Source organism: Heteronotia binoei, chromosome 12, assembly GCF_032191835.1.
Source record: "Heteronotia binoei isolate CCM8104 ecotype False Entrance Well chromosome 12, APGP_CSIRO_Hbin_v1, whole genome shotgun sequence".
Taxonomy (NCBI): Eukaryota; Metazoa; Chordata; class Lepidosauria; order Squamata; family Gekkonidae; genus Heteronotia; species Heteronotia binoei.
In genome coordinates this window covers 26,790,704-26,816,157 of record NC_083234.1, presented here as the reverse complement: position 1 = coordinate 26,816,157, position 25,454 = coordinate 26,790,704, and the positions used below count along the sequence as shown (strand labels likewise).

The following is a 25,454-nucleotide window of genomic DNA, read 5'->3' as shown; positions in this document are numbered from 1 at the left end:
CTTAAGCCCATCAACCAAGCCAGCATTGGAGCAAGACAAGCCAGAATGGCCAATGGCTGCTACAGTAATTGCCACACACTTCTATCTTCCCTCTTCCTTGCGCCCAGATCTATAGTTTGCCGGCCATATCTTGCAAAGTGGTCATTAGTGTATTGCAGCAAAATAATATAAAGTTTTCCTCACTTTCCCTTAATTTCATGACCTTTCCATACTTGTCTGATTCATTTTTCTCTTCTTCCACCTAATTTTTCTGTGATGAAAGGCTGAGTCAACCTCTAGCTGGCTACCTGAACCAGCTTCCGCCAGGATTGAACTCAGGTTGTGAGCAGAGCTTAGGACTGCAGTACTGCAGCTTTACCACTCTGCACCATGGGGCTCTTATTATTACTACTACTAGTTTCATGATAATAGCAAGCCAAGTGATTTGTTCTATTTGATTTGGACTCAGGTCATTGGAGGGGGGTTGTGTGTGCATGGTGGCTCTCAGCAGCATGGAATGTTGTTGATGGGGGTATACACAAGTTTCACAACACACAAAAAAAATCCATAGATTTTTACTGGGAGGGAATGTGATGACAGTCAGGGAAGAGATGGGACACTGGGCAACAGAAAAATGTTAAGTTACGGTAACTTGTTTTTCGGGAAATTGCTCTGAGGTGTACTGAGTAACCCTAACTAGACTGAACTCGTCAGAACTTGGCAACTAAGCAGCACTGGCCCTATTTTAATACTTGGAGAGACCATCAACAAAGCCCAGGGGTTGTTATGCAGAGGTGGATCTTGGCAAACCACCTGTGTTCATCTCGTCTTGAAAATGGGGGTCATCAGAACTAAGCTGTAACTTGCAGGCAACTTCCACCACCACATTATAAAAACTTTTTCAGGGATACTTGTCTTTAAAACAGCTAGCATGCAGCTTCTTGAAAGAATAAACGTTTTTACGTAACTGCTTTAGAGGACATTTTCAATCTGATCTTATGTATAAGACGGCAAATTTAGTGCTAACTGCAGGCCTAACCCTGAGCCCAGCCTAAGCCGCTGCCATCAGTGTTTGAAACACGGGAAGTGAGGATAAGCGAACTACTGGGTATACAAGACAAGACTGCTGTTCCATTTCCCTCTGCATAGCAACCAATTCCAACTGATGCAGAAAATAGCTCTATTACAACCACAGCCAGTCAGTGTTTTCAACACGTTCCGAGCCGAAACCACTCTGTTATCAAAGGGAAGCAATACTATGACTGATCATGTGTCTGAAATTCTTCCTTACAGTTATGGAGTCCATTTAATCTGATCTTGCTAGAGAACAGTAACTAGACGGCAGAACTTCTGCTTGTGCTAGGTCCACACCAGATGTTATGTACCTATCTACTGCAAAAACCAATATATTTGGCTCCAGCACCCTGTTTACAAGGCTGTGCATGTCTTCTGCCCCTTTCCCCAGTATGCCATGGGGAAAGAAAGATCATAATTCTCCGTGTTTATGGAAGGGAAAGCGAAGCATGCAACTGCCTATTTCCAGCAAAAGCTGCACATAAGCATTCCATCTAAATTTCGTTCTCAAAAGTGCAGAACCTCCAGCAAGAGGATAGAAACTCTTTAGGAACTGATCAAAAGCCAACATGCTTTGCCATATCTTAATTACAACTTGCTCCTACTCTTTACTTAGGCATGGTACTCCATAAAAACCCTCTCCAGGTCACTAGCCCCAAGAAAGTCTGTCCTGCTGGCAAAGGAATTTGCTGCACCCTTCATTTAAGAATATTGTGGTGCCAGCCCTGCAGGCAATTTTGCTTTTTATTTTCAGTCAGAAAGAAAGCACAAATAACACCTCCTGGAGAGCCAGTTTGGTATAGTGGTTAAGTGTGCAGACTCTTATCTGGGAGAACCAGGTTTGAGTCTCCACTCCTGCACTTGCACCTGCTGGAGTGGCCTTGGGTCAGCCATAGCTCTGGTAGAGGTTGTCCTTGAAAGGGCAGCTGCTGTGAGAGTTCTCTCAGCCCCACCCACCTCTCAGGGTGTTTGTTGCAGGGGAGGAAGGTAAAGGAGATTGTAAGCCGCTCTGAGTGGAGGGTAGGATATAAATCCGGTATCATCATCATCTTCCTTGTTCTGTTGTCAGATAAGGGTGTGTTGCATGGGGGTTTTTATGTTCTTCAAACTAAAATCAGATGTGCTACTGATAATTTCTAGTGAAAACTTTCCTTAAACCCAGTGGAGAGGACTGTGAAATCCAGTCTGATCATATGCATATTCAGAAGTCAGTCAGTCCTCACTGAGCATAACCCCAGTTACTGCATGGGATCACAGCCCAAAATGAAGCTCAGTGAGACCACTGGTCCATCGGGCCCTGCTTTGCCTACCCTGTCTGAGCAGGTTTTTATCAGCCATGTGACCAGAAAGCCATTTTTCTGAAGGCACCAGTTTTGCTGAACTTGGGAACCTTCTGCATGCTAACCTGGTGTTCATTCCATCTTCCCACCCTTAATCTGGAAATAAGTTTCTTGAAAAAGAAGACTGAACTCTTATCCTCAAGAACTCTTGTCCTCTTGTGTCTATGGTGCAAACGAACTCCCTTGTTTCTGGAAAGCTTGTCAGCCTTCTTCACTTTTGTAATAAAAATTCTTTTAGACGGAAATGTAAAGTGTTGTACTTGCCTTTTTAACAGCCAATATAAAGCATCTGTACCAAACTATTTTGTGTATTGGGGGGGCGTTGAGGGAGGGGAGGATAAATTAAGAAAACCTAAAATGTAAAGAACTTACAGATTGGGCCAAATGTCTTGATATTTTGTCCAAAAAATCCTTCAACAAGAAATGCAGAAGACTTACAATATTTGCACTTGTAGAAAAATTATTTGCTGACAAAAATACTAAGAATTTAACATGGCAAACCTGCCAAAATCAAAAAATTAATCACAGCTTAGAAGACAAAACTATTCAATTTGTTCATTAGATATGACTGAAGATACCATGCACTTAACAATAGCCAGTTTGAATTTAAAGAATTATTTTTCCTCTATTAATACAATTATTAATTAGTCTAAACATCATCTTGTTACAGGTGATTTAGCGGTGGGATTAGTCTGAAATAAAAGCTGGCTCCCAGACCCAGCCATGATCTGTGGATGTCTGTTGAGGCATTAAGTTCCATCCAACTCAAGAAGACCCACGTCCAAGCAATTTGTGTGCAGCTGTAACTTTTGGAGATGCAAGTGGTCCTTTAGGCAGAGAAGATGCCCCTCATCCCACAATCAGGTATCCAGGCAGCCTCCTTAAAAAGAAATATCAATTCTTCTACCAGGACGATTCCCTCCCCTTCACCCTACCCAGCAGTGACATCTGTATCTTGACTAAGTCACAAAAGCACTTCAAGTTGCTTTCCCCCCATTTTCATTTAATATTTCAGTGTGAAAATACTAGAGAAAAAATTATCTGTAGACTGACCTCTGTTCTGCAAAAAAGCCCCAAAGGGCTTTTTAAAAATTTAATCGTTTCCAGCCCTACAGAAGTCTGACATGCATGAGGAACACTGCCTAAAATCAGGATCGATTGCGCTCCCTTGGTGCATACACAGTTACATATGTACCCACAGACAGACACACAAAGATCACCTGTCTGCATCTGACCGGCAAGAAGTGTCAGCTGCAGCTACAACCACACAGGAGCACTTCAGCTTACGTCGTTCTGACTTGGCTGGGGCGACAACTGCAGAGCAGATTTATGAATCCAAGTCGTAGGCTTTCTAAGCACAACTTGGACAAGTCTTTTTTTTAACCTACAAAGACAGGTCCACCATACCTTGACATAGCAAGATAATGACCCCTTCGAAACCTTGTGCGTGAGCCCTGTGGAAGCCCTTTCATTTTTCCCCACAGACATCGTTTGGTGCCTTCATTGTTTTCTCCCCAATTGCCAACAAGATACATAAAGACACTAATTTTTAGAAACATTCGCTAGTTCCAAGACCAAACATTATACTGCAAATCTTACTATCCCAACCACAGAGATGGCATGCTTCCTGACCTTACCCGTACACTTTTCGGATTTCCCTTTGAACGTTCAGAAGATGCTTTTTCAAAAAGCTCTAAGGATGTAGATTTTTTTTAAAAAAAAAAAACAAACCGTTACATTCAGTTGTTAAGGTTAGGAATCTGTTTCATCCTTCAGAAGTGCATTGTTTCAGCCAAAAAAACAAAGGTTGGTGGCACCAGTCCACATCCTCAAGGGAGACACCACCAAAGTTTGTCAGTCGACACCGCTGGATACCAAGGATTGGGGGAAGTCCCTCCCAAGTCCACCTCATAATCTTGCGCCCACAGTTACATGATCCGCTGTCTTTTCTCATTTCAGCACAACAGAGATTACAAAATCCTGACCTGAGTTATATAATATACAAAGAACTATGATCATCGAGAAACCCAACACTTGTGGTACAGTTCACTGTAGAGACCCCATCAGCATCACAAAGCTACGACAAAAATATGCATTACAAAACCCAGACATTTGGGGATGGGGGAGGGGCGGTGCATGAAGAGGGGAAATGGCACTGAGGGAACAATGGGAAAGGTGAAGGAAAGAAGAGTATACAAAAAAACCGTACAAGCTCAGGTCCATGACACGCTACAAAACAAGCAAAGAACCTGGCTTTTAAAAAACTCACAAAGATGTTTAAAAACCCAGAATCTTCTCCAGCTCCCTTTCCTCCCTCCCCCCCCAGACAATATTTTTATCCACACACACAGTGCGACATAAAACCTGTGCCCAACTGGAGCTTAAGGTGACAAAGTGTGCGCAGGGGGAAAAACACGCACACATGCAAGCCCCCCGGGCAGAACAGTTACTGCCCTTCCCTTGGATCACAGGTGCATGTTATGCAGCAGCTGGGAACGGCGCTCTCCCTGCTCCCCCACTTTGGTTAGGGTTCAGTGCGCTAAAGCTGCCTTCTGCCTGGCAGGCGATGGGTGCGGTGAGGGCAGCCGGTCAGCTGACGAAGAGCTGCTCAGGGTGGACTGAAGGTAGACCGTCTTGTGAAAGAGTCTGTTGCTAAGGAAGACCACCAAGGAAAAGAGGCGCAGCTGGAAGTGGCTGAAATTGCAAGAAGAGATGGCGATCAGCTCCCATTCAAAGACCTTTGGGCTGGGAATCACATGCATTTCGCCTCCACCTTGGCCCAAATTCTGCTCTGCTTAGCTGGCCCCAATCAGAACTGCTGGCAGCCTGAAAGTGAGATGTGCTACGATGCCTGGACACTTACTTCCTTAGGGAAATGCTTTCTCTGATGGCTAATTCCTATCCTCCACAACATCCCTTCAAGTCACAAAATATTTAATTTAAAAAATACATTTAAAAATTTCACATAAAATAAACCTTCTCCACAACCTTCATTTGTGCTTGATGGGGAGTCATGGCTCCATCTTCAGCTAATCTAAGCAGGAAGCCAGTGATGACCATGTACACTGTGAGAATTCTGAAGGGAGAATGCACATGAGCCTGCCATCAAGATCAGTACTGTCTATTAAGACTCACAGTGACTCTCCAAGGTTTCAGGTGGAGGTCTTTCCCACCACCTACTACCTGATCCTCAACAAGAGATGCCGGCAATTGAGCTTGGGACCTTCTGTTATGCCACACAGATGTTCTACCACTGGGCCACAGCCCCTGCTTGTGCCCTCAGTGGTCATCTGGTACAGTTCATCCCACCCTTCCTCCAAGGAGCTGAAGGCAGTACATGTGGTTCTCCCTCCTCATTTTAGCTTCACAACCACCTTGGAGGGAGTTGAGGCTAAGAGCGAGAGAGACTGGCCAAAGGCCATCCAGCAAATTTCACAGCAGAGCAACAATCTGAGAGAGGGTCTGTGGCTCAGCAGAAATGCTTCATATGCAGAAAGTCCCAGGTTCAGTCCCTGGCATCTCCAGTTGAAAAGATCAGGTTAGAGGTGCTGTGAAAGACCGCCACCTGAGGCCCTGGACTGCTGCTGCCAGTCTGAGTAGACAATACTGACCCTGATGGACCCATGGTCTGATCCAGTACACAGCAGCTTCATTTGAGTGAACCTGCTCCTCCCAGGTCCTAGCCCAGCTGACCGTTACACCGCACTGGCTAATTCAGAGTGACTCATAACTTGGTTTCCCCAAGTCAAAAAAGCAAGCACACTCTGAAAGCCCTTCAAACCAATCAGATTTTATTGACTTGGTCATCAAGTCAGGGCACACAGAGTGAGCTAGCTCATTTCGCTATATGGAAAAACCAGCAAGAAGTGAACCGGTTTCTTGGCCAGCAAGAAGTGAACTGGCCAAGAGTGAACTGGTTTCTTGGTGATCCCATCCCCATTCAGATTGATAAACCACCAATGGGTCCCTCCCCATGTGCCTCTTAATAATAAACCTGGGTAGAGGGGGCACAGGTACATACTATGCTTTTCCTGGAGTCTTTGCTTCATTGGCGCTGATAATAAACAGAGGAAAAAGGATGGAAAACAGGCAGCCACTGAAAATAAAAAGGCATAATCAATTAGAAGTCCCTTGTATTAGGAGAAGGCTTCTACTGACACAGATTCCTGCAGCAAAAATTTCACAGAATTAGCACTAGAGAGCTCTCTGTAAGCTTCAATGGTCCTATGAACCTTTCCTATGAATGGTCCCATGTTGCTTTCCAACAACTTTAGCACAAACACATTTACACATGGTGTGGTCAGGCAGAGTAGTTGATGCAGATTTAGAATAAAGAGCAATTGTATTTTGCATACCTTGTTTTCTTGCTGTGTTTTGCTGCAGAGTAAAAAAAACCCAAACCAATCCAAAGAATACATTCCTTCTCCTACCACAGTGCGGGTGTATTATTAAAATTGTTTAACAATCCAAGCAACTCACTAATTGCATAGATGGTGAAACTGTTGATTGCAACGGGAGATGCAACACTGACAACAATGGGATAGAAAATAAGCAGGTACTACCTGTTCACAAGTTATAGTGAATGCATGTACATGATGCCTGTATATGCATGCACCTGTTTGTAACAAACAGCCAACACGTATTCACTTTACAAATGAAGCCAGGGACCAGGATAAATAACCTTGCATGTAATAAGAGTTACTCCACACACATACAAAGGAAAATAAAATATACCCTGTACACAGAATGTATATGCATTCACTGTAACTCGTGAACAGGGCTAGTGTCTGTGATACTACTAAGAGTAAAGCAGAGACTCCACTGTGAGGAACAAATATGGATGTTTCCCATCCAACTTTCTGACACTGGGACAGTGAAGCAAGTTTTCTAGATACTCTTCACAGTATAGTCCACATAGTTTGCTGTCGTGTGGAAGCTAGTCTATGTACTCTTTACCATGTAGTCCACTGCACTAATGAATATCCATTACATGAATCCCAGAATGCTGGCAGTACAAACTAGGTCCAAGGAACAGGTCAGGGCTCCAACCACAAAATGGCTGCTGCAGGAGCTAGGACAATCACAAAATGGCTGCCACGTAGGGTCTGTGTCCATGGCAAGTCCAAGAGGGCACAGCTCTGATGCACCTACCCTGAATGAGCTCAGATAGTCTGTCAGTGGGAAATGACCAAAATCCTTCAAAATCTTCCAGCTGTTTCCTATTCCATTCAAGACTATTTGGAATTTACCTTTAGGAATCAAACAAGTAGGTGCCAAGGAAATACATGTTGGTGGATTACTGAAAGGGACTAATCATTAGCAAGTCTCCCATGGAACACTGAGGCTCAGCCTTGAAGACCATTCCATAGATTACTCTTTCACATCCTGCCTTAGGTTTGACCTTTTCAGCACCATAGGGCCTAGTGTTACAGAAACAGTATCAATTTTCCTAGTGGTAGAATGGGGAAGAATAGGGCATGGCTGCCATTGTTCTCAAAATGATTTTCAGCATTTTCATACCAATCCCACTATTCCTGTTCTGCCTCTCGTAGTCCTGCACTGTCCACTATTTCCTTCCAGTTATTCAAAAATCTACATTCGACTGCTGCGAGTCTAACATAAAAAAGAGAAAGACAAAGAACACCTCCACATACCTGATAATGTAAGACGACTGCATTGCAGTGAGAAAAGCCAGTGGTAAACCAAATCCGAAGTAATAGGGCCAGTTCCTTTCGATGTTGGATAATCGTTGATGCATTTCAATTCCTGACAAAAGACAACACAACGGGTTCAATGAAACAAACAAATAATCTCACATTCTGAGAACTTTAAGCTACATCCAAGATCCAGAGTGGCAGATGCTTCTCACAGGCCATCTTCAGCCTACAAATCCAGACCACAGAGATATGCAAAAGCATGGACAAGCTGTGTGCTACAGATCCTGTGGCTTTAAAAGATTCTCCAAACTCAGTTCATGTCGTTTGGATTACATTTTCTCCAACAAAAAGTTAAAGGGAATTTCTAACACATCTTGCTCGAATTTCACTGCTTGGTTTCAGTGGACTGAACCCACCAACTTAAGTCCTGATGTAAACATAGTGTCCCTCCCAAACACTAAGTGATTAATACCCATTGGATGATTAACTTAAAGTTTCCTGTAATGTTGACAGAAAACATATGGATTATAAAGAATGTATTTCCAAGCTCTCACTGATAATCAGTTAGCCTCTCAATGCCCTTTAGTAGTCAATTTTCAGTTGGTTTTCTTGTAAAAGGTTAAGAAAATAGAAGGGATTTGTGTTTTGTAATACACAAACACTAAAAGGTAAAGATAGTCCCCTGTGCAAGCACCAGTCATTTTCGACTCTGGGGTGACGTTGCTTTCACAATGTTTTCACGGCAAGCTGGGTACTCATTTTACCGACCTCGGAAGGATGGAAGGCTGAGTCAACCTGGAGCCGGCTACCCAAACCAGCTTCCGCTGGGATCGAACTCAGGTCGTGAGCAGAGGGCTCCGACTGCAGTACTGCAGCTTTACCACTCTGCACTACGGGGTTCTTAAACACAAACACTACAAATGCCATATTTATCTGTATCACATTTTCACTCCACTTTTCTTCCAAGGTATTCATCATACAGGATTTTCCCGTCTTCTATTTGCTCCTCATAACAATCCTATGAATTAAGCTAAGCTGAGAGAAAGTGACTGGCCAAAGATCACCCACTGAGCTTCATGGCTGAGTCATCGTAGTTCAGCATGTTAATCTCCGTTCCACACTGGTGCTGTACGGCACAGTATCCTGCTATTCCTCCACAGAGCTCAGATTGACATTTTCGACTCACAGAAAAACCTACGAAGCAGGTTAAACTAAGACTTTGTCGAAGTTATCCAGTGAGCTTCACAGGAAAGGAAAGAACTGAACCTGGCTTCTCACGATTCTGTGATGCACCATCTACACCTGCAAACATGAACCACAGCAGAGGGGCAGATCATGTGGAAAGCCCCCACAGCAGTATCTCATCTTTCTGGGAACACTGAACCTTTCCACACAATTTACCTACTGCTGCAGCCAGCGTTCCCTCTAAGCTGTGTTAGTGCAAGCTAGCTCACAGTTTTTTAGCCTCTGACTCACACATTTTTGTCTTAGCTCAGGAAAAATGGCCCCAGAACAAACTAATTTATGCAGCAGCTCACAGCCTTTAATGTCAGTAGCTCACAAAGTAGAATTTTTGCCCACAGTGCTCCACAGTTTAGAGGGAGTACTGGCTGCAGCCCAGGAATGCGATCTTGCAGAAACAGAAATAATGTTACACTGATACCATGAGCCGGTCTATTCTACATTTCCTGTTGAACTTTTTGGGATGTGTTCCAAAGAAAACCCACCTGCCTGATCACACCCAACAACAGTCATTTGGCAGCAATGAAAGTGAAGAGAAGTGCTCACCTTTGTTAAACCAGCGGTACTCAAAACAGTACAGCGAATACAGCAGCGACATGTGAAGCAGGCTGACCAGCTGGCCAATGATATCGATGGGAAACAGGCTTACAATCATCCCCTGTGAAGGAGAAAACAGGGACTTCAGGTTTCCTTCCCCCCCACACTCCTTTGCAAATAGCAAATTTCATATCACAGCAGATGCACAATCTAATAGCCATTATCAAAATCCCAAGACGACACATACCTGAAGAAGCCTTTAGTTGTCCCCCACACACCCAGTCCAGCCACCAGGATCTTAAAGGTGAATCACAGTAAGCTCCTAGTCACTATTCGTGCCCGTAACTCAGAGGCCTCTTGGGGCAATCATTTCTGACAGACTGCAAACGCTTGAGCAGTGAGATGAGCCTGACATGGGGCATGGCTGAAACTTGCTCTCCCAGAAGCATGGCTGTGACTTGCTGTCAATGACTATTTCTAATTTTACCCATGTTCATAGGCATTGATAAGACTGTCATGTTTTGGGCTGCGGAAGAACTATCAACTAGAACCCTCGAGCTGCAGACCGGTCCCAGTCCATGGCCTATTAGCAACTGGGCCACACAGGCATGGTGCTCTCAGCTTTGCGGGTCACAGACCTGGGAAGCTGAGAGGGGCGGGATGGTGAGCTGGCGTGTGCTCTCCTCCAAGCACGGCTTCCCAGCAACCTCAGCTGATTGGTGGGGGTCTTTAAATGGGAGGAGGAGGCAGTTTGGATGTTTCTGCTGCCTCGCTGCCTAGTGGGGATATGGCAGAAGCAGACCGTTTCTCCCCCCCCCCCATTTAAAAACCCCCATTGGGGGCAGTAACAGGGGTGCAGGGTGACCAGGGGGGCACTCAGCACCACCACCCCTGGTTCGTGGAAAAATTGTCTTCCACAAAACCAGTCCCTGGTGCCAAAAAGGTTGGGAACTGCTGGTCTAGCAGCTTGGCAGGCAAAGGCAAGAGGAGAAAGAGAGAGACCTAACTTACTCCTGGGGTCATCTGGTCATGTTTTCTATGGTCGAGACACTCCTATTCAGAATGTGATGGGTTGACATCTGAAGGTGTCACAGATGCAGGCCCTCCCAGGAAGAAGGAAGGCCTAGGAGACCTGCTGGTCCCCATCTGATGCTGAGTGCAAGTTTCCTGGTGCAGGTCTTGTCTGCTCTTACCTGGATAAGGAAAAGAGCTTGCAGCAGAAGATTAAACAGCATGTCCGCAATGATTTTACTGACACTGGGGAACGGCTGAGGCTTCCTCCCCGATACCTCAAATGCTAGATCAGCAATGTCCTAAAACACAAACAAAGCATTTTAGCAAACCAGAATTCCTTTTTTAAAAGTCAGTAATGTTTATAGCTGTTCTGCTGCTCAGCATAGTGCATTTGGCTTTTGAGACACTACTATTTTCTTCTGAAAGCTGGAGACCACTTTCAACGTTCAGTTACATGTGGGGGGCAGTGTTCCCTCTAAGCTGAGTTAGCTTGAGCTAGCTCAGATTTTTAGCCTCCAGCTCACACATTTTTGTCTTAGCTCAGGAAGGATGACACCCAGAGCACAATAACTTACGCAGTAGTTCACAAGTTTAAGGCCAGTAGCTCACAAAGTAGAATTTTTGCTCACACAACTCTGCAGCTTAGAGGGAACATTGGTAAGGGGTACTAGAAAAGCTTATATTAAAGACAGCAAAAGAATGCTGCATGACTTGGGCATCTTTATCTCCCCAGATACTTCAGGCAACTGACCAAAGAATTAATATTTACACAGAGAATCTGAAACACTGGCACACCACATCAATTAAAAGCTTCCCCCCACTACCAACTAGAGAAATCATCCTAAGAAAAATGTAAAGTTATCTGTAAAGAAAAAGCTCTTCCTTTCTAGGCACCTGTAAGCATGCAGCCCTTCAGATGCTAGACTAGTGCTTGTAGGCACAAGCATAACTTGGAAAAAAGCCAACTCATGAACTATAACTTCCTGAACATAGCTTAGTATCATCGTTTCATGTTTAGCTCTACAGCGCTAAGAGCTTGAAACATGTGTCAATTTTAACCTTCCTGTCCCCAAGTCACACTAAAGCCTCTTGGAGACTGAAGGCTGCTTATTGTCGGACTGGTAAGCAATTGCTGCAACACAGTGATTATGGCCTCCCTACATATAAACATTGTAGCATAATCTCCATATCAGGCTGTTTCTGCAGGAGAGTCCCAGTACAAACTCCAACCCTGGCAGTTTTTCAAATGTACTGTTTCTTCTCATCCTCAGGCAGGTGTTTTGTGAATCCTGCATACCTGTACATTGATTCAATATAACACGCGCACACAGACTTCTTCCTCCTAACACACCTAACTCTAGTTGCTCCCATTTGGAGAACAGATTCAGTGTCCACTCTTCTTCCCCAGTCTCTAATTCAAGCACAACCAAATGTACCTCTGTTTGCAAACTGCTGAATGTATAGAACTATGGAAAACTTGACCTCTCCGAGGAAAGACGCGTGTAGGAAAGAGCAAAAAATGACAACAAAAGATGGTAAAGTAAGTGGCTGTGTTCCAATCAAAGCTTTTTTTGAGCAGGAACGCAGGAACTTGGTGTCAGGGGTGTGGCCTAATATGCAAATAAGCTCCTGCTCTGTGTGAAACAATGGTGATATCAGGGGTGTGTGGCCTAATATACAAATTAGTATACAAATTCGTACCAAAAAAGCCCTGGTTCCAATAATAGTAAGAATGAGATCAAAAAGCAGACTTTGTTAGGCAAAGATTCCAATGTAAACTTCCATGAATGAATGTAATAAAGCACTTTCCTTTTAAAATTTCTTATGGTAAATGAGGAAGTCAGTATAAGGACTGTCATATAAGCAAATGGAAGCAATGCTAAGGGAGACCACAGAAAAACCATTACATGTTTTGCCAGGTTCTTTTTTCAGATTTTTTTAAAAAGGTGTCACATTGGGACAGGACACAACATTTGGCGTTGACTGCACAGTTGGGAGTAGGGGATGAAATCACACAAGAACTGGCTGACTTGTATAAGCCGTTAGTGGGATATCATCCACCCTTAACACAAAAAAACAATGTGCTTCATTTAACCGTCTCAGCTGCTAAGCGGGACTTTTGTTACCAACCGTGGGAAGGTGCATCACCTTTCTGGCAAGATCACCTACCTGAAACCAGATGGCATTGACAACTTTACTGAGCACAAAGAGAGGAAGGACCCAAAGAGCACTGAAGATGGAGGTGAGGATAAACTCCAACCAAGACCAAACATCACCATGTAACAAGGGATCACCTTTCAAACAGAGACAAAGCACTCAAATCAATATGAATGCAGGATTAGATACATCTTGGGTATTAAAAGATGCCCCTCCTCTTGCAACTGATTACCCCCTGAAAATCTTACCTTCTTGCAGCAGTACAATCTGTTAAAGCAGACAGGGCTGTATTTATATCTTCCCTTCCTTAAAGAGCCAAGCCTCACCCAGCTCATTTACTAGCTTACAAAAATAGCCTAGCAGATGTACTTCTATTTTGCCTAATGCTATGAGAATATGCTTTCCACGTTTCTACCAACATGTTTATTTGTAGCGTAGTTCAAAGGCACAGGCACAATGTTTTTGAGCAAGGATCAAAAAAGCTGCTTCCTGTTCCATCTTAGTCTGTTTTTTTGCCAGCAAACTGCAACTGACATTTGGTGACCCCATAGGTATTTCAAGCTAAAGGATGTTCAGAGGTGGTTTGCCATTGCCTGCCTCTGCATGGAGATCCTGGCATTCCTTGGTGATCTCCCACCCAAATAATGACCATGTTGAACCCTGTTTAGACTCAAATCTGACAATATCAGGCTATCCAGATCAGGACTCAGTAGGTCCCTAAACTGCAGCCTTACGCATGCTCACTAGGATATGTGCCCCAAGGTACTCATTGGGACTGATTCCCAAGTACATTTGCTTAAGACTGGGCAGGTGGTGTCAGAGGTTTAGTTTCCAAAAATTACAGGATGGAAGGAAAAAGCATTTTCCCATGTAGACTACAGGTGAAAAGAAGCCTTACCTAGGAATGAAGTAATGCTCTGACCAAACACTATCAAAGCTGCAGGTTTTGGCTCTCAGGAATTCAGGATTTTCCTTAAGGGTTTTTGTTTGTTTGTTTTTTTAGTGTACAAAAATGGGAAATCAAAGCCAAGGAGAAAGGAATTTATCCAACATAGTACAGCATAGCCAGAAACAAATAGCAGTTCCATTTATGAATGGCCCAGAGGAAAGATTACACAGCTGTGTATCAGTCTTCAAATCTTTCCTCCCACGAGATACAGATGAAACCACTTGTGCTTCAATACAATGCAGACACATTACTAACAGATAGCATCCTTCAGCACAAAGGAACAGACCTTAAGAACTGAAGAGAGAAACACCAAAAATATAAACGATCTGAGATACAAAGAACAACTTCAGTCAAAAAAATGTAGACATCCTTTTCCCCTTTGAGTAGCAGTCCCTCATGCCACACTAAATGCTTCTGAAATCTGCCCCATTTTCTCAAGAGGCTTCTCACACAACACAAAGTGCTGTCTGAGAAACAGAAGTCCAAAGCTCCCATGGACATGCCACTGATTAGTGGCCCACTTACACACAAAGACTGATGATCGAGACCCAAGAAAGTCACTGATTTAAAAAGGAAGTAGCAATTAAATATCTGAAGTCACAGATTTGCACTTACCAATGATGTGTGCTGTTGCTGACTGAAGGACAGGTATAAAGACTCGGTAGAACAAAAGAAGACTCAGCTAAACAAAGAAAAGAAAGCAATTACTACGCAGACTTTACTAAAAGAAGCATGATGATACAAACACATTAATTTGTCCATAATCCTGAGATGGTAGGGAAAGATTTGCTCATTTGCTTGAAGCTGATCCATTCCACAGCCTCTTCCAGGCATGGTGTTCTCTACCACACAGAAATGCAGGAATGGACAATCCAGTTTCCAGCAAACACACGGAGAGACAGTATTGCTATGAGCTTTGCAAAAAAAGGGGGATGGGGTAAAAAATAGTTCATCGCTCATTTAGCTGCAGATAGTGGCCATAACACAAGTAAGGAAGTGGAAGGAGCAAGAAACATTGGAGTGATATAAACATATGCAACCCTATCCTAAATTATGACCAAAAAAATCAGCTTTTGCAAAAATGCGCCTTCAGACCAATCTCAACATTGGAAATAGAGCTGTAACTCCAGCTTGGGTAATAACTGGAAATTTGTGGTCTGGAACCTGAGGACAGATTTTGGGGAGGGAAGGGACCTCAGCAAGGGGTAATGCAAAAGAGTCAACCCTCCAAAGCTGTCATTTCCTCCAGAGAAACTGTTCTTTGTAGTCTGGAGATCAGTTGTAACTCCAGGAGATCTCCAGACGCCATTGGGGGGAGGGTGGGCTGGCAAACCTACTTGGAAGAGCAATTACCGTAGCTATTCAGTCCTAATTCCCACCCCATCTTACTAACCAGAAACACTAACTTTGAATTCCCAGTCCAAAAGCCATTTCAGTTGCCTACCTCAAAATGCTCAGAATCTCAGCTTCAAAGAGGCCTTTCCCCTCACTCTTCAAAATGCTAAGATCTAGGCCAGGGGTGTCAAGTTCATTTGTTATGAGGGCCGGATTGACATAAATGAGACCTTGTCAGGCCGGGCCATGTGTGTCATAAAATGCAATGCCAGCTATATAAATTTTATAAAGGACACAAACACAAAGATTTTTTAAAAGCTTAAAATAAGACTCATTGGTCTTAAAAGTGCTTTCTTTCTATCTCTCCTGTGCAATCCAGGGAACTGGGCAAAGGAAGCTCTGACTTTTTCCTTCCTTCCCTAGGGGACCAAGAGGAGGAGGAGCCACAGACAATAGAAGGAAGAGAGGCTTGGCTCAGTAGCTCTGCTATGCAACTGCTGTGCCTAGCAAAGCAAACTATTCCCCCCCCCCTTCCGCCGCATGGGAGGAGCCTTAGCCAGTGGAGAAAATAGAGGCTTTGCTCTGTAGCTCTTGTGCAACTGGGCAAGTCTGGCAAAGCAAGATGCAAAAGGAAGCAAGAGAGGGAGATGGAAGCAGATGACAGCCAGTTGCTTGGGAGCCTGATTCAGCCCCTAGGCTGCATGTCTGACACTGTCTGATCTAGGCACTGGGAAATCCAAAGCGTGTGCTCACTCCCTCTGTGTGCATGTGCAAGTATCCAAGTCACTGTTGCAATGTTTATAGGGCTGAAGCATTTGGAAGGGAAAAAAGAGAGATGGGGACACAAGGGAACTGCATAGCTGGAGGGACAGTCACAGCAAGGAATAGCTGTGTTAGGTACAGAGACTTAGCTGTGACATTGAGCTAACTCTCTGTACCTTGATCCTGTGCTATTACATCTCATTTACATTATCTGCACATTTTAAAGCTCTGCTATGCAAATGCAAACATCATGGCTTGAAAACCTACTTTGTACTTTTAAAATAAAAACCAAGATGTCTGAACTGGATGTGCAAAGCTCCATGCTGCATACCCTGAGCTTCACCCACAGTAGTAAAGAGTTACAAGTATTCACTTAAATATTTAATACAGGCCTCATGTATTTTGTATTGAAATATTCAACACAGAGTGCTAGAAGCAGATAGTTCGGAAATTCTAAGTACAGCCAAAATACATAATTGAAAAGTCTCCTTTCAGCACTTCCACACTATTTTATCACCAGCCAGGACAGATTTTAAATGGAAAATGAAATTACTCAATGAATTATCAAGAGAGAAACATCAATTAGACCAACCACAACAAGTGAGAATACAGAGCTAAAGCGCTACTGAGTTCAGCAACAGCCAACCAAAGGCTGTTTCAAGACTAGGGAGTACTGAAGTATTAGGCATTGATGTTCAGAGATAAGATGCTTTATCTATTAAGGGAACTGAAAAATCTTGACGTCTAGACAAGGTTCAACTGCCTTTTGTGGGTTGGGTCAACTGGTTGCTGCCAATGATGGCTAGTTGTTAATAAGCATAAAATACTTTATTTGATTTCATTTCCAAGTCAGGGTCCAAAAACTGCATATAAAAGAAATGATATTTGACCTGGGATAGCAATACATTGGTGCCTAGCAGGACTCTGGCTGTTCAGTGATATATTTTTAACAACTGCTTCTTCTAAGCAAGATCTAGGAGCCTTGTGGCACAGAGTGGTAAACTGCAGTACTGCAGTCCAAACTCTCTGCTCACGAGTTCAATCACAGCAGAAACTGGATTCAGGTAGCCAGCTCAAGGTTGACTCAGCCTTCCATCCTTCCGAGGTCAGTAAAATGAGTACCCAGCTTGCTGGGGGGAAGTGTAGATCAGGGGTTAGCAACCAGGCCGTGAGAAGACATTGGATTTATATTCCGCCCTCCACTCAAAGTCTCAGAGTGGCTCACAATCTCCTTTATCTTCCTCCCCCACAACAAACACCTTGTGAGGTAGGTGGGGCTGGGAGGCTCTCTCAGAAGCTGCCCTTTCAAGGACAAGCTCTGTGATAGGTATGGCTGACCCGAGGCCGCTCCAGCAGGTGCAAGTGGAGGAGTGGAGAATCCAACCTGGTTCTCCCAGATAGGAGTCCGCACACTTAACCACGACACCAAACTGGAGCTGTATAATTATTTCATTATATATTACAATATAATAATAGAAATATAGTGCACAATTATAGTATTCCAAAACCATGCTCTGTCCTCCCGATCCACAGGAAAATTGTCTTTCACGAAACTGGTCCCTGGTGCCAAAAGGTTGGGGACCACTGGCGTAGATGACTGGGGAAGGCAATGGCAAACCACCCCGTAAAAAGGCTGCCATGAAAATGTCATGATGCGACATCACCCCAGCGTCGGAAATGACTGGTGCTTGCACAGGGGACTACCCTTTACCTTTAGGAGACTAAAAGTTAAGCTAGTGTGTGTCTTCAGTTCACAATATTATCTAAACAAATAGTGTAAGTAAATCAGCATTCAGGCACTCAAGCAATGCATTTTTTTTCAAATGGTATTTTTATCCTGATCTTTTTTCCCCCCAAAAAAGCTGCACAAGCTTACCCAAAATACACCTCCATTCCAAGCACAACACTGAAATATTCGGCTTACTATCCGGGGTTCACTGGAAGGCAATAAAGGAAAAAGAGTGAGACTACACAGAACCAGAATGTATGAAAAACTAGTTTTTCATGCCAAATGCTGCAGCACTGCTGGAGCTAAATGGGTATTTGCTCCAGTCAGTCCCCTGGATGGGGAACCACAGGGAATCTTTTTTAAGAGTCTGTGACGGAACCGGCCCAATTCTGCCTTCAGACCCGGTCCCATCAACTCCCTTTTGAGTTGCCAACTCCTGGAGGGAGCTTATCATCTTCCCTCCACTAGGGCATGGTGCCACCACCTGTTCAATTTAGGGGTTCCTGACTGAGAGGAACAGGACTCCCAAACCCCCCTTGCCAGTTCTGAAGCCTGGCCTCAAGGTCCTCTGCCAACCCAGCACCTGGTTAATCCAGAGACCAAAGTCCTTCTTTGGGAGGATTGGCACCCTTGCCAACTGTGTGCCTTCCCCCCTTCCCTGGACTCCCCTCTTGAAGTAGCTTGGTCTAGGGCGGTTGGGAAACCTATGTGGTACAGAGGGACTACCTTTTTAAACAAACAAAATATTTATTTACAATTTATAACTATTTATAGGCATTTTTAAATATAGGGTGAACAGAAGTAATAAATGAAAGTAGGGATAAACGCTCCTTCTTTCCCTAATATATAACTGGCCTTAACCATACCATCCAGAACTGACTCACCAGTCACCAAGACTCAAATCAAAACTCAACTGACTGTCAGCTTCCCCTGACAACTTTTAACTCCCGATTTCCCTCCCAAAACCTCTAATATAAAACCCAGTTCCCACCCAGGAACTGGTTTTCCCTCCTGCAGCCTTCTGGGAGACCAGAAGTTACAATCACAGGACTTTACAAATATGTATACATAACACTATAGGTCTGTCCTAGAGGTATGCACTGAAACACAGTTGACTTCCTGTCTCTCTAGGAGGCCTCCTCCGAAGTGCTGCTTCCAGACAGGAGGGGAGGGCGAAGGAGGAATAGATTAAGCCAAAGCCTTGCCTAGAGTGTTATAGACTCTTCTAGCCAACTCCCAGACAAGCACAGGCCTAAAATGGTGTTTCTCCACAGAGTCCAAATACAAAACAATAAATAATCATCCTAAAACACATTCAGGAAAAAATTCCCATAGATTTTATTCATTTATGCCCCACTTTTCTTCTGCATGGAACTTACATCATTCTCTTCTCCTTCCTTTTATCCTCACAATAACCTTGTGAGGTAGGTTAAGTTGAATATGTGTGCCTGGTCCAAGGTCACCCAGCCAACTACCATGGCACATTGAAGATCTGAAACCAAGTTTCTCAGATAGGTTCACTATAACCACACTGGATATGCCATTCCAATTTTCATTTATCCCAAATGTAACTGTCAAAAACCTCTACTGGTATTACTACAACTTCCATTCTGCTTGGGAAATAACTTTTATGTTGGTAAACAAAACACATTTTTACAGCCAACTCCCCAGCCTTCCTCACTTCAGTACTCACTTCTCCTGCTTCCTCTCCTCGCTCTGGGCTCTTCGTTGAGCAAGGATGCTGCTTGCTCTTCTTTTCCGTTGCTCTTCCCTTTTCTGCTGGATTCGAGCATCAAGCTTGGAGATTGTGCAAATCCCCCATATGGAATCCTTAATTCCCTGCACACATAAAAAAAAAGCACCAGGCCTACATTCAACTTGCTGGGTGGGATTGTGAAACAAAAGTGAATAAGAGACATTTCTGTACCTTGTCAGGTATAAGTAAGTACGTCAGCAACTGGCCTGAGGACACAGAATGTGGTTAAATGATAGTGGTGTTAGCATAACCCAAACACTATATTCTCTGCCAAGAAAATTAAAATTTTGAACCAACAGCTACGTTTTACAACATGCACCACTTGCCTTATTTAAGCAAATGTAGTTTATGAAGTGCTATAGTTACAATCACAGGACTTTACAAATATGTATACATAGCACTATAGGTCTGTCCTAGAGGTATGCACTGAAACACAGTTGAATTTAAAGGGACTGCAAGCCCCTTAAATGCCTTTGGAGTTCACTTGCTGTGGAGTTGCATGGCTTGGAGGAGGCATTTAAAGGGACTGAAAGCCATGCAGCTTGGAGAAGGCATTTAAAGGGTTAGGCTTGGAGGAGACATTTAAAGGGACTGAAAGTCATGCAGCCTGGAGAAGGCATTAAAGGGACAGCAATCCTTTTAAAAACCTTCAGCGTGAACTCTCAGTCTCAGCTTGGAGAAGGCATTTAAAGGGACTGCAAGGCTTGGAGAACACATTTAAAGGGATCACAATCCCTTTAAATGCTTTTCTGCCCTACCTCCATTGGAAACAATGGAGGATGGAGCACCTTCTTCTGGGGCCCATAGAATTGGACCCTCTGGTCCAATCTTTTTGAACCTTGGGGAGTTTTTGAGGAGAGGCACCAGCAGCTATGCTGCAAATTTGGTGCCTCTACCTCAAAAAGCAGCACCCCGGAGCCACAGATAAACAGCCTTTCTAGAGCCCCAGATCAATTCTCCATTATGGCCTTTGGGACCCATTGACTATTATGGCCCCCATAGGGTATAATATCGTCAAAAAAAAATCAGCAATACTGAATATTTCTCGAATCTGAATATCATACCAGATTTGGGATTCAGGAATATTGGGAAACACCAATTTTTTTTAGTTCAATATACCCAAACACAACAAATACTTTTTTTTTTTTTGCATACTCCTAGTCTGTCCCCAACAAAAAGAAATCCTTTTCAACTCTTGCTGGCTTCTGAAAATTCACAAAGTAACATCTACATATATTTAAAACCTACCTTCAAAACCTACAGGGATATAGAAATATTAATGTAAAACAAAAAAAGAAAGAACTTTTTTCAATTTTTCCAAAGAGAATTTAGAAATGAGGAGGAGCACTGAAAAACCTACAATGCAATATTTTCTCTCTTAGAGCAAAAAAAGCCTTGTCTTAAACTTTACATCATTCGTCCAAAACGTCTAGCATGAAAATGTCTGAGTGGGGAAAAAGGGAAAGTTGGGAGAGCATTGGAGGGAAACCTCCTATACTATGAACATATTCAAGATTTTCAAGGTTTTCCTTCCTTCAATGTAAATACTTTGGGGGAAAATAATAAAGTATGATGTGTTTAATGACAATACATTGGCCAAGAGTTCAGTATTTTCAATACTATAACATTTAATTTAAAATCCAAACACGGTAGTAGTTCTACCTCTTGTGACTAAAAGAGCTTCTGTTCATATAATACAAACTCTTTTATTTACTACAAAATTTTTCTACCTTGGTCTTTTATTTTTTCCTGCTTTCAAATGATAACAATTAAAAATACATGTGTTATGGTAACTAAGGTGTAACAACCTTACTCTTTCTCATGAAACGCGTATATGTGCAATTGTTCTTATGGAAAAGAAAGATATTTATACTTTTAAATTCCATAAATATGCCAAATAATACTATTTTAATATGCTAAGTTATAAGTGATGCATTTTATGATGACAAATCTGTAAAATAAGTTTGCTTGAAAGGAAGTATTGCATATGTTTCAATCTTGCCCAAAATTTCAAGGTTTTTCCCAGGATTAACATAAGGTTTTCCAGAGGCTTGTAAATTTCCCAAAATTTTACATCTCTAAGCAATAGTGAAGTCATGTCATGCACACAGCATCAGGTATCAACTAGGGAGTCTGAAGGACTGAGTCCAGCATGCCACCGGTCAAATTGCAGCTCCTAAATATCCACGTTTCAGATGCTTGCTCTGTCTTCTCAAGCAGATAGTTGGGTTACCACCAGGGCCCACCTAGCCAAGTGAAGACACCCACCCTCTCCATTTTAGAAAGAGATCAATACATGTACAACACCTTTTTTTCAGCAGCCCACTAATCCAGAGCAAAATAATTTGTTCTAAGCATAAAATGGACATCAGAAAAGCAATCAATTCTCTTCTTTTGGCATCATGTCATTCCTTCTCACTTTGATGTAATCCAACACCTTTCCAGTAGCCAAAGTAATCTCCTTCTCATTTTTCCTGAGTTGCAAAAAAGGACAGCATGGGCTAACATGAAACCAAGGCTCAGTCCCTTTCTGCTTCATCTAATTCAAGTTGATAGGCGGCAACAGCACATGGTCCACAAGAAAGCAGTAATATATTTTATATTATGAAGACTGTGCCAATATTCACTAGCAACAAGTAAGAATCTGGGCAATCAAGCAAGGAAAGTCTGTTTATTTAGGTGACCTATGACCAGCATAGTCTGTATGAGGCTAAGTGAACCAGTAACTTCTACAAACTTATTTATAAAGAGGCACACTGACAAAAATACTTCTGACAGCAACATGTCTAGTGTTGCTCAAAAATCAGAACTGAGAATCCAACACAGGCCCAAAAGGGATTCACAATCTCAACAGTCTGGACATGTTTACTCAGAAGTAAAACCGATTTAATGTGTTGGGACCTGCTCCCATGCAAGTATGCATATTATTTTTGTCCCAAGGGAGATAAAGGAGGAAGCAACCAAAACAAAAGGAGACAGGAATAGACATTCAAAGTATGCTCTAAAGAGATGCAGCTCTAAAAGTATGCTCTAAAGAGACCAATCACCTCATCCATTACTCTGAAGCACCATCAGGAGGTTCCAGTTTTGACTAAGCAGCACCACTGGAAAAAGGGTGAGCCAATGCATAAGCAAACCGATGGAATTCCCTTTCATGGGGTTAAGAGTGGAGAAAGGGCTAAAAGGAAAATGAAGTGCTCTGCTTTGGACAACAAGAGCCCAAACTTGCAGTATGAGACCCACACTTGTATTTTAGAATGGGGAATAGAGAAGGGGCCTGATCATTTTATGAGAACTGAATAGTAGGGATAAGGGGAAAAGAAGTTGAAGGAACATGCACTACACAAATGGAATAAACTGAAGTGTAAGCTCACACACAACTTCTCAGAATGGGACTCCAGGGAGATTTGAACTGGGAAGGACTTTGCTTCCTGCCAATTGTCCATATTTAAACCTGTCCATTGCCTCCCACGGAGGCTATCTGTCCCTCTTTTGCCTTGGCTGCTATTGCAACGTTTGCCTGACCCTTTCAAATACCCTCATCCACAGATTTCAAAACCCAACATGTCATGCTGAAAGACACAGTGCTCTAATTTCAGCCCGCATATATTCTTTGCCACCTTTTGTAATGGGTGGGGTGGGGTGGCGGAAGACTTACCCTAATGAGATCATTAAGGAAGATCTTGACACTATCTGCCATCTCTACTCCAGCATCGCCTCCAAATCCAAAACTATCAACTACAGGGTGAAGGGAAGAAGTGAACCCCAACCTCTCTCATGGTGAAGAGATGGGAAATTGGTAGAGTCTGAGAGAAGGAAGGGAGGAAAATGCAGGTTAACATTACAGAAGCAATAATACACATTTGTATACTGGCAATACTTTGGGACCACTTAGTTGACACAAGGGAGAGTGGCCTGGATTGCAAGCGTGACTTTAATATCCCCAAACTTTGCCCTCTCACAGAGATAACACCAAACTAGTGCCAACTATTCTGGTCCTCTAAACCCTAATCTCCATATTTTCTTTCTACTCCACTCCTCTTAAAAAAAAAACAGTGAGTAAATTTATCTAAATCTTTTTAAACATTGAACTCTCCGTTAAAACCTCACGAGACAGCTATGTGTGAATTATCCATTTTACATAATTTGATTTGAATGCAGAATTTTGCCGGGGGGGGGGGGGGGGGGAGAGCTGAAGGCTCAGGCTTAAGGTCTGAAATTCTGTCTTTCATGCACCTGTGTTGTGAAACATCTCTCTCTGACCCAAATCACAGTTGTTGCATCAACCAAAGCAAAGCCTTGCAGATATGTCCATATTCCTACATAGAATAGCAGCGACCAAACTCAATCTGGAAATGTATTTCCTGACAGTGCAAAAGGCAGCAAAGTAATGATGAACCAATGAGGTAAAGAAGCGGGGCTGACCAAGGGGGGAAACTTCGGAAAAGAATGTTATGATCTGTGATTATTTAACTGGACATTAAAGTATGAATAAAAGGTATTTCATAGCACAGATAATATGTTGGTAGGTGCCTATGAACTCTGATGACAATGCAAGGGTCCAATTATAATATGCTTGATGTAGCTATCCTTGTATTGCAGGGCTTCCCTACACAGTCCTTCACCCTTCTAAGGCCATTGACAACAGTGGATTTAGAAGAGAGTGTCTCAGTTTAGGATGATACTCTGAAAGTCCCCACCACAAGACTGTATTCCAACATAAGCATTCATGGACTAGAAACGACTTTGTCAGATTTTGTTATTAAATTTATACCCCAACCTCCTTCCTTAGTGGGGATCCCAATCAGCTTACCTGTCCTCCATTTTACCCCCACAACAATTCTCTAAAGTAGGCTGAGGGTGTGTGCCTGGCTCATCACTACTCAGCAATCTATCCTGGAGTAAAATTCTGTTGCTACAAGACACTCCATTTAGCTTTGTCACAACAGATCAACAGACCTCCACCTCTGAAATTATTACCATCCTTGTCACTGTGCAAAATAAAATAAACACATACAAGGTCTCTATCAGGAGCAACTTACAATCTAAATTTATTTATTTACTTTATTTATATCCCTCCTTTCATCCCAGTGGGGTCCCAAAGTGGCTTATGTCATTCTTCTCATCTCCATTTTATCCTCACAACAACCCTGTGAGGTGGGTTAGGCTGAGATTGTGCGACTGGCCCAAGGCCGATGGCATGAAAGTACTGGATTTCCCAGATCCTAGTCCAGCATGTTAACCACTGCACCATGCTGGCTCTATAGCTGTCTACAGCTGTGAAGATCCCAAAGAAAGCAGGAAAGCAATAAAAAAGGGATGTGTTAGCAAATGCAGTTACGTGAGTGTAGGCTTCAGTTAGGGGTGAGAACAAAACATCTACGGCCTGTTTATAGCTGCATGGAAAAAGTGGGTACCAGGAAGAGGTCAGAATGAAGGGCAGCATTCTGGAGAGAGGGGTTCGGACACAAGACGCTTCAAAGGAGAATGGGGATGAACCAAGAAGATGCTGTACATTCAAGACTTCTAAGTTAAATGGTAATAGCACAAAGGTTCAGGATTTGAAACAGCTGCTGGAATGGCCTTGGGTCAGCCATAGCTCTCATAGGAGTTGTCCTTGAAAGGGCAGCTTCTGGGAGAGCTCTCTCAGCCCCACCCACCTCACAGGATGTCTGTTGTGGGGGAAGAAGATAAAGGAGATTGTAAGCCGCTCTCTGATTCAGAGAGCAGGGTGGGGTATAAATCTACAGTCTTCTTCAAACTAGGACAGAGGAGAACTACATTCAAATCAAATCACTAGTTGACCTCAGGCACTTCCTCTCCCCACCATAACCTACCTGGTGAGACTGTGGTGAGAGGATAACAAAAGAAAAGGGGAGGACCATGTATGCCACCCAGATCTCCTTAGAAAAAGGACAAGAAA

General features: G+C 43.1%; 1 protein-coding gene across 2 annotated transcripts in view; it reads right to left on the bottom strand.

Annotated features, from left to right (window-relative positions):
* Nucleotides 1–2,766: 2,766 nt before the first annotated feature.
* Nucleotides 2,767–25,454, bottom strand: part of EI24 (EI24 autophagy associated transmembrane protein) — a 34,040-nt gene continuing 11,352 nt past the window's right edge. For both annotated transcript variants that reach the window (XM_060250960.1, XM_060250961.1), the window contains exons 2-11: nucleotides 23,190–23,337; nucleotides 19,469–19,614; nucleotides 17,923–17,983; nucleotides 14,565–14,631; nucleotides 13,013–13,137; nucleotides 11,023–11,142; nucleotides 9,839–9,950; nucleotides 8,048–8,159; nucleotides 6,415–6,489; nucleotides 2,767–5,087 (exon numbers count right to left, since the gene is read on the bottom strand). In XM_060250960.1, coding sequence (XP_060106943.1) covers nucleotides 4,925–5,087; nucleotides 6,415–6,489; nucleotides 8,048–8,159; nucleotides 9,839–9,950; nucleotides 11,023–11,142; nucleotides 13,013–13,137; nucleotides 14,565–14,631; nucleotides 17,923–17,983; nucleotides 19,469–19,614; nucleotides 23,190–23,231 — 1,023 coding nt within the window. In that variant the 5' untranslated portion in view covers nucleotides 23,232–23,337 and the 3' untranslated portion in view covers nucleotides 2,767–4,924. The remainder of the gene's footprint in view (nucleotides 5,088–6,414; nucleotides 6,490–8,047; nucleotides 8,160–9,838; nucleotides 9,951–11,022; nucleotides 11,143–13,012; nucleotides 13,138–14,564; nucleotides 14,632–17,922; nucleotides 17,984–19,468; nucleotides 19,615–23,189; nucleotides 23,338–25,454) is intronic.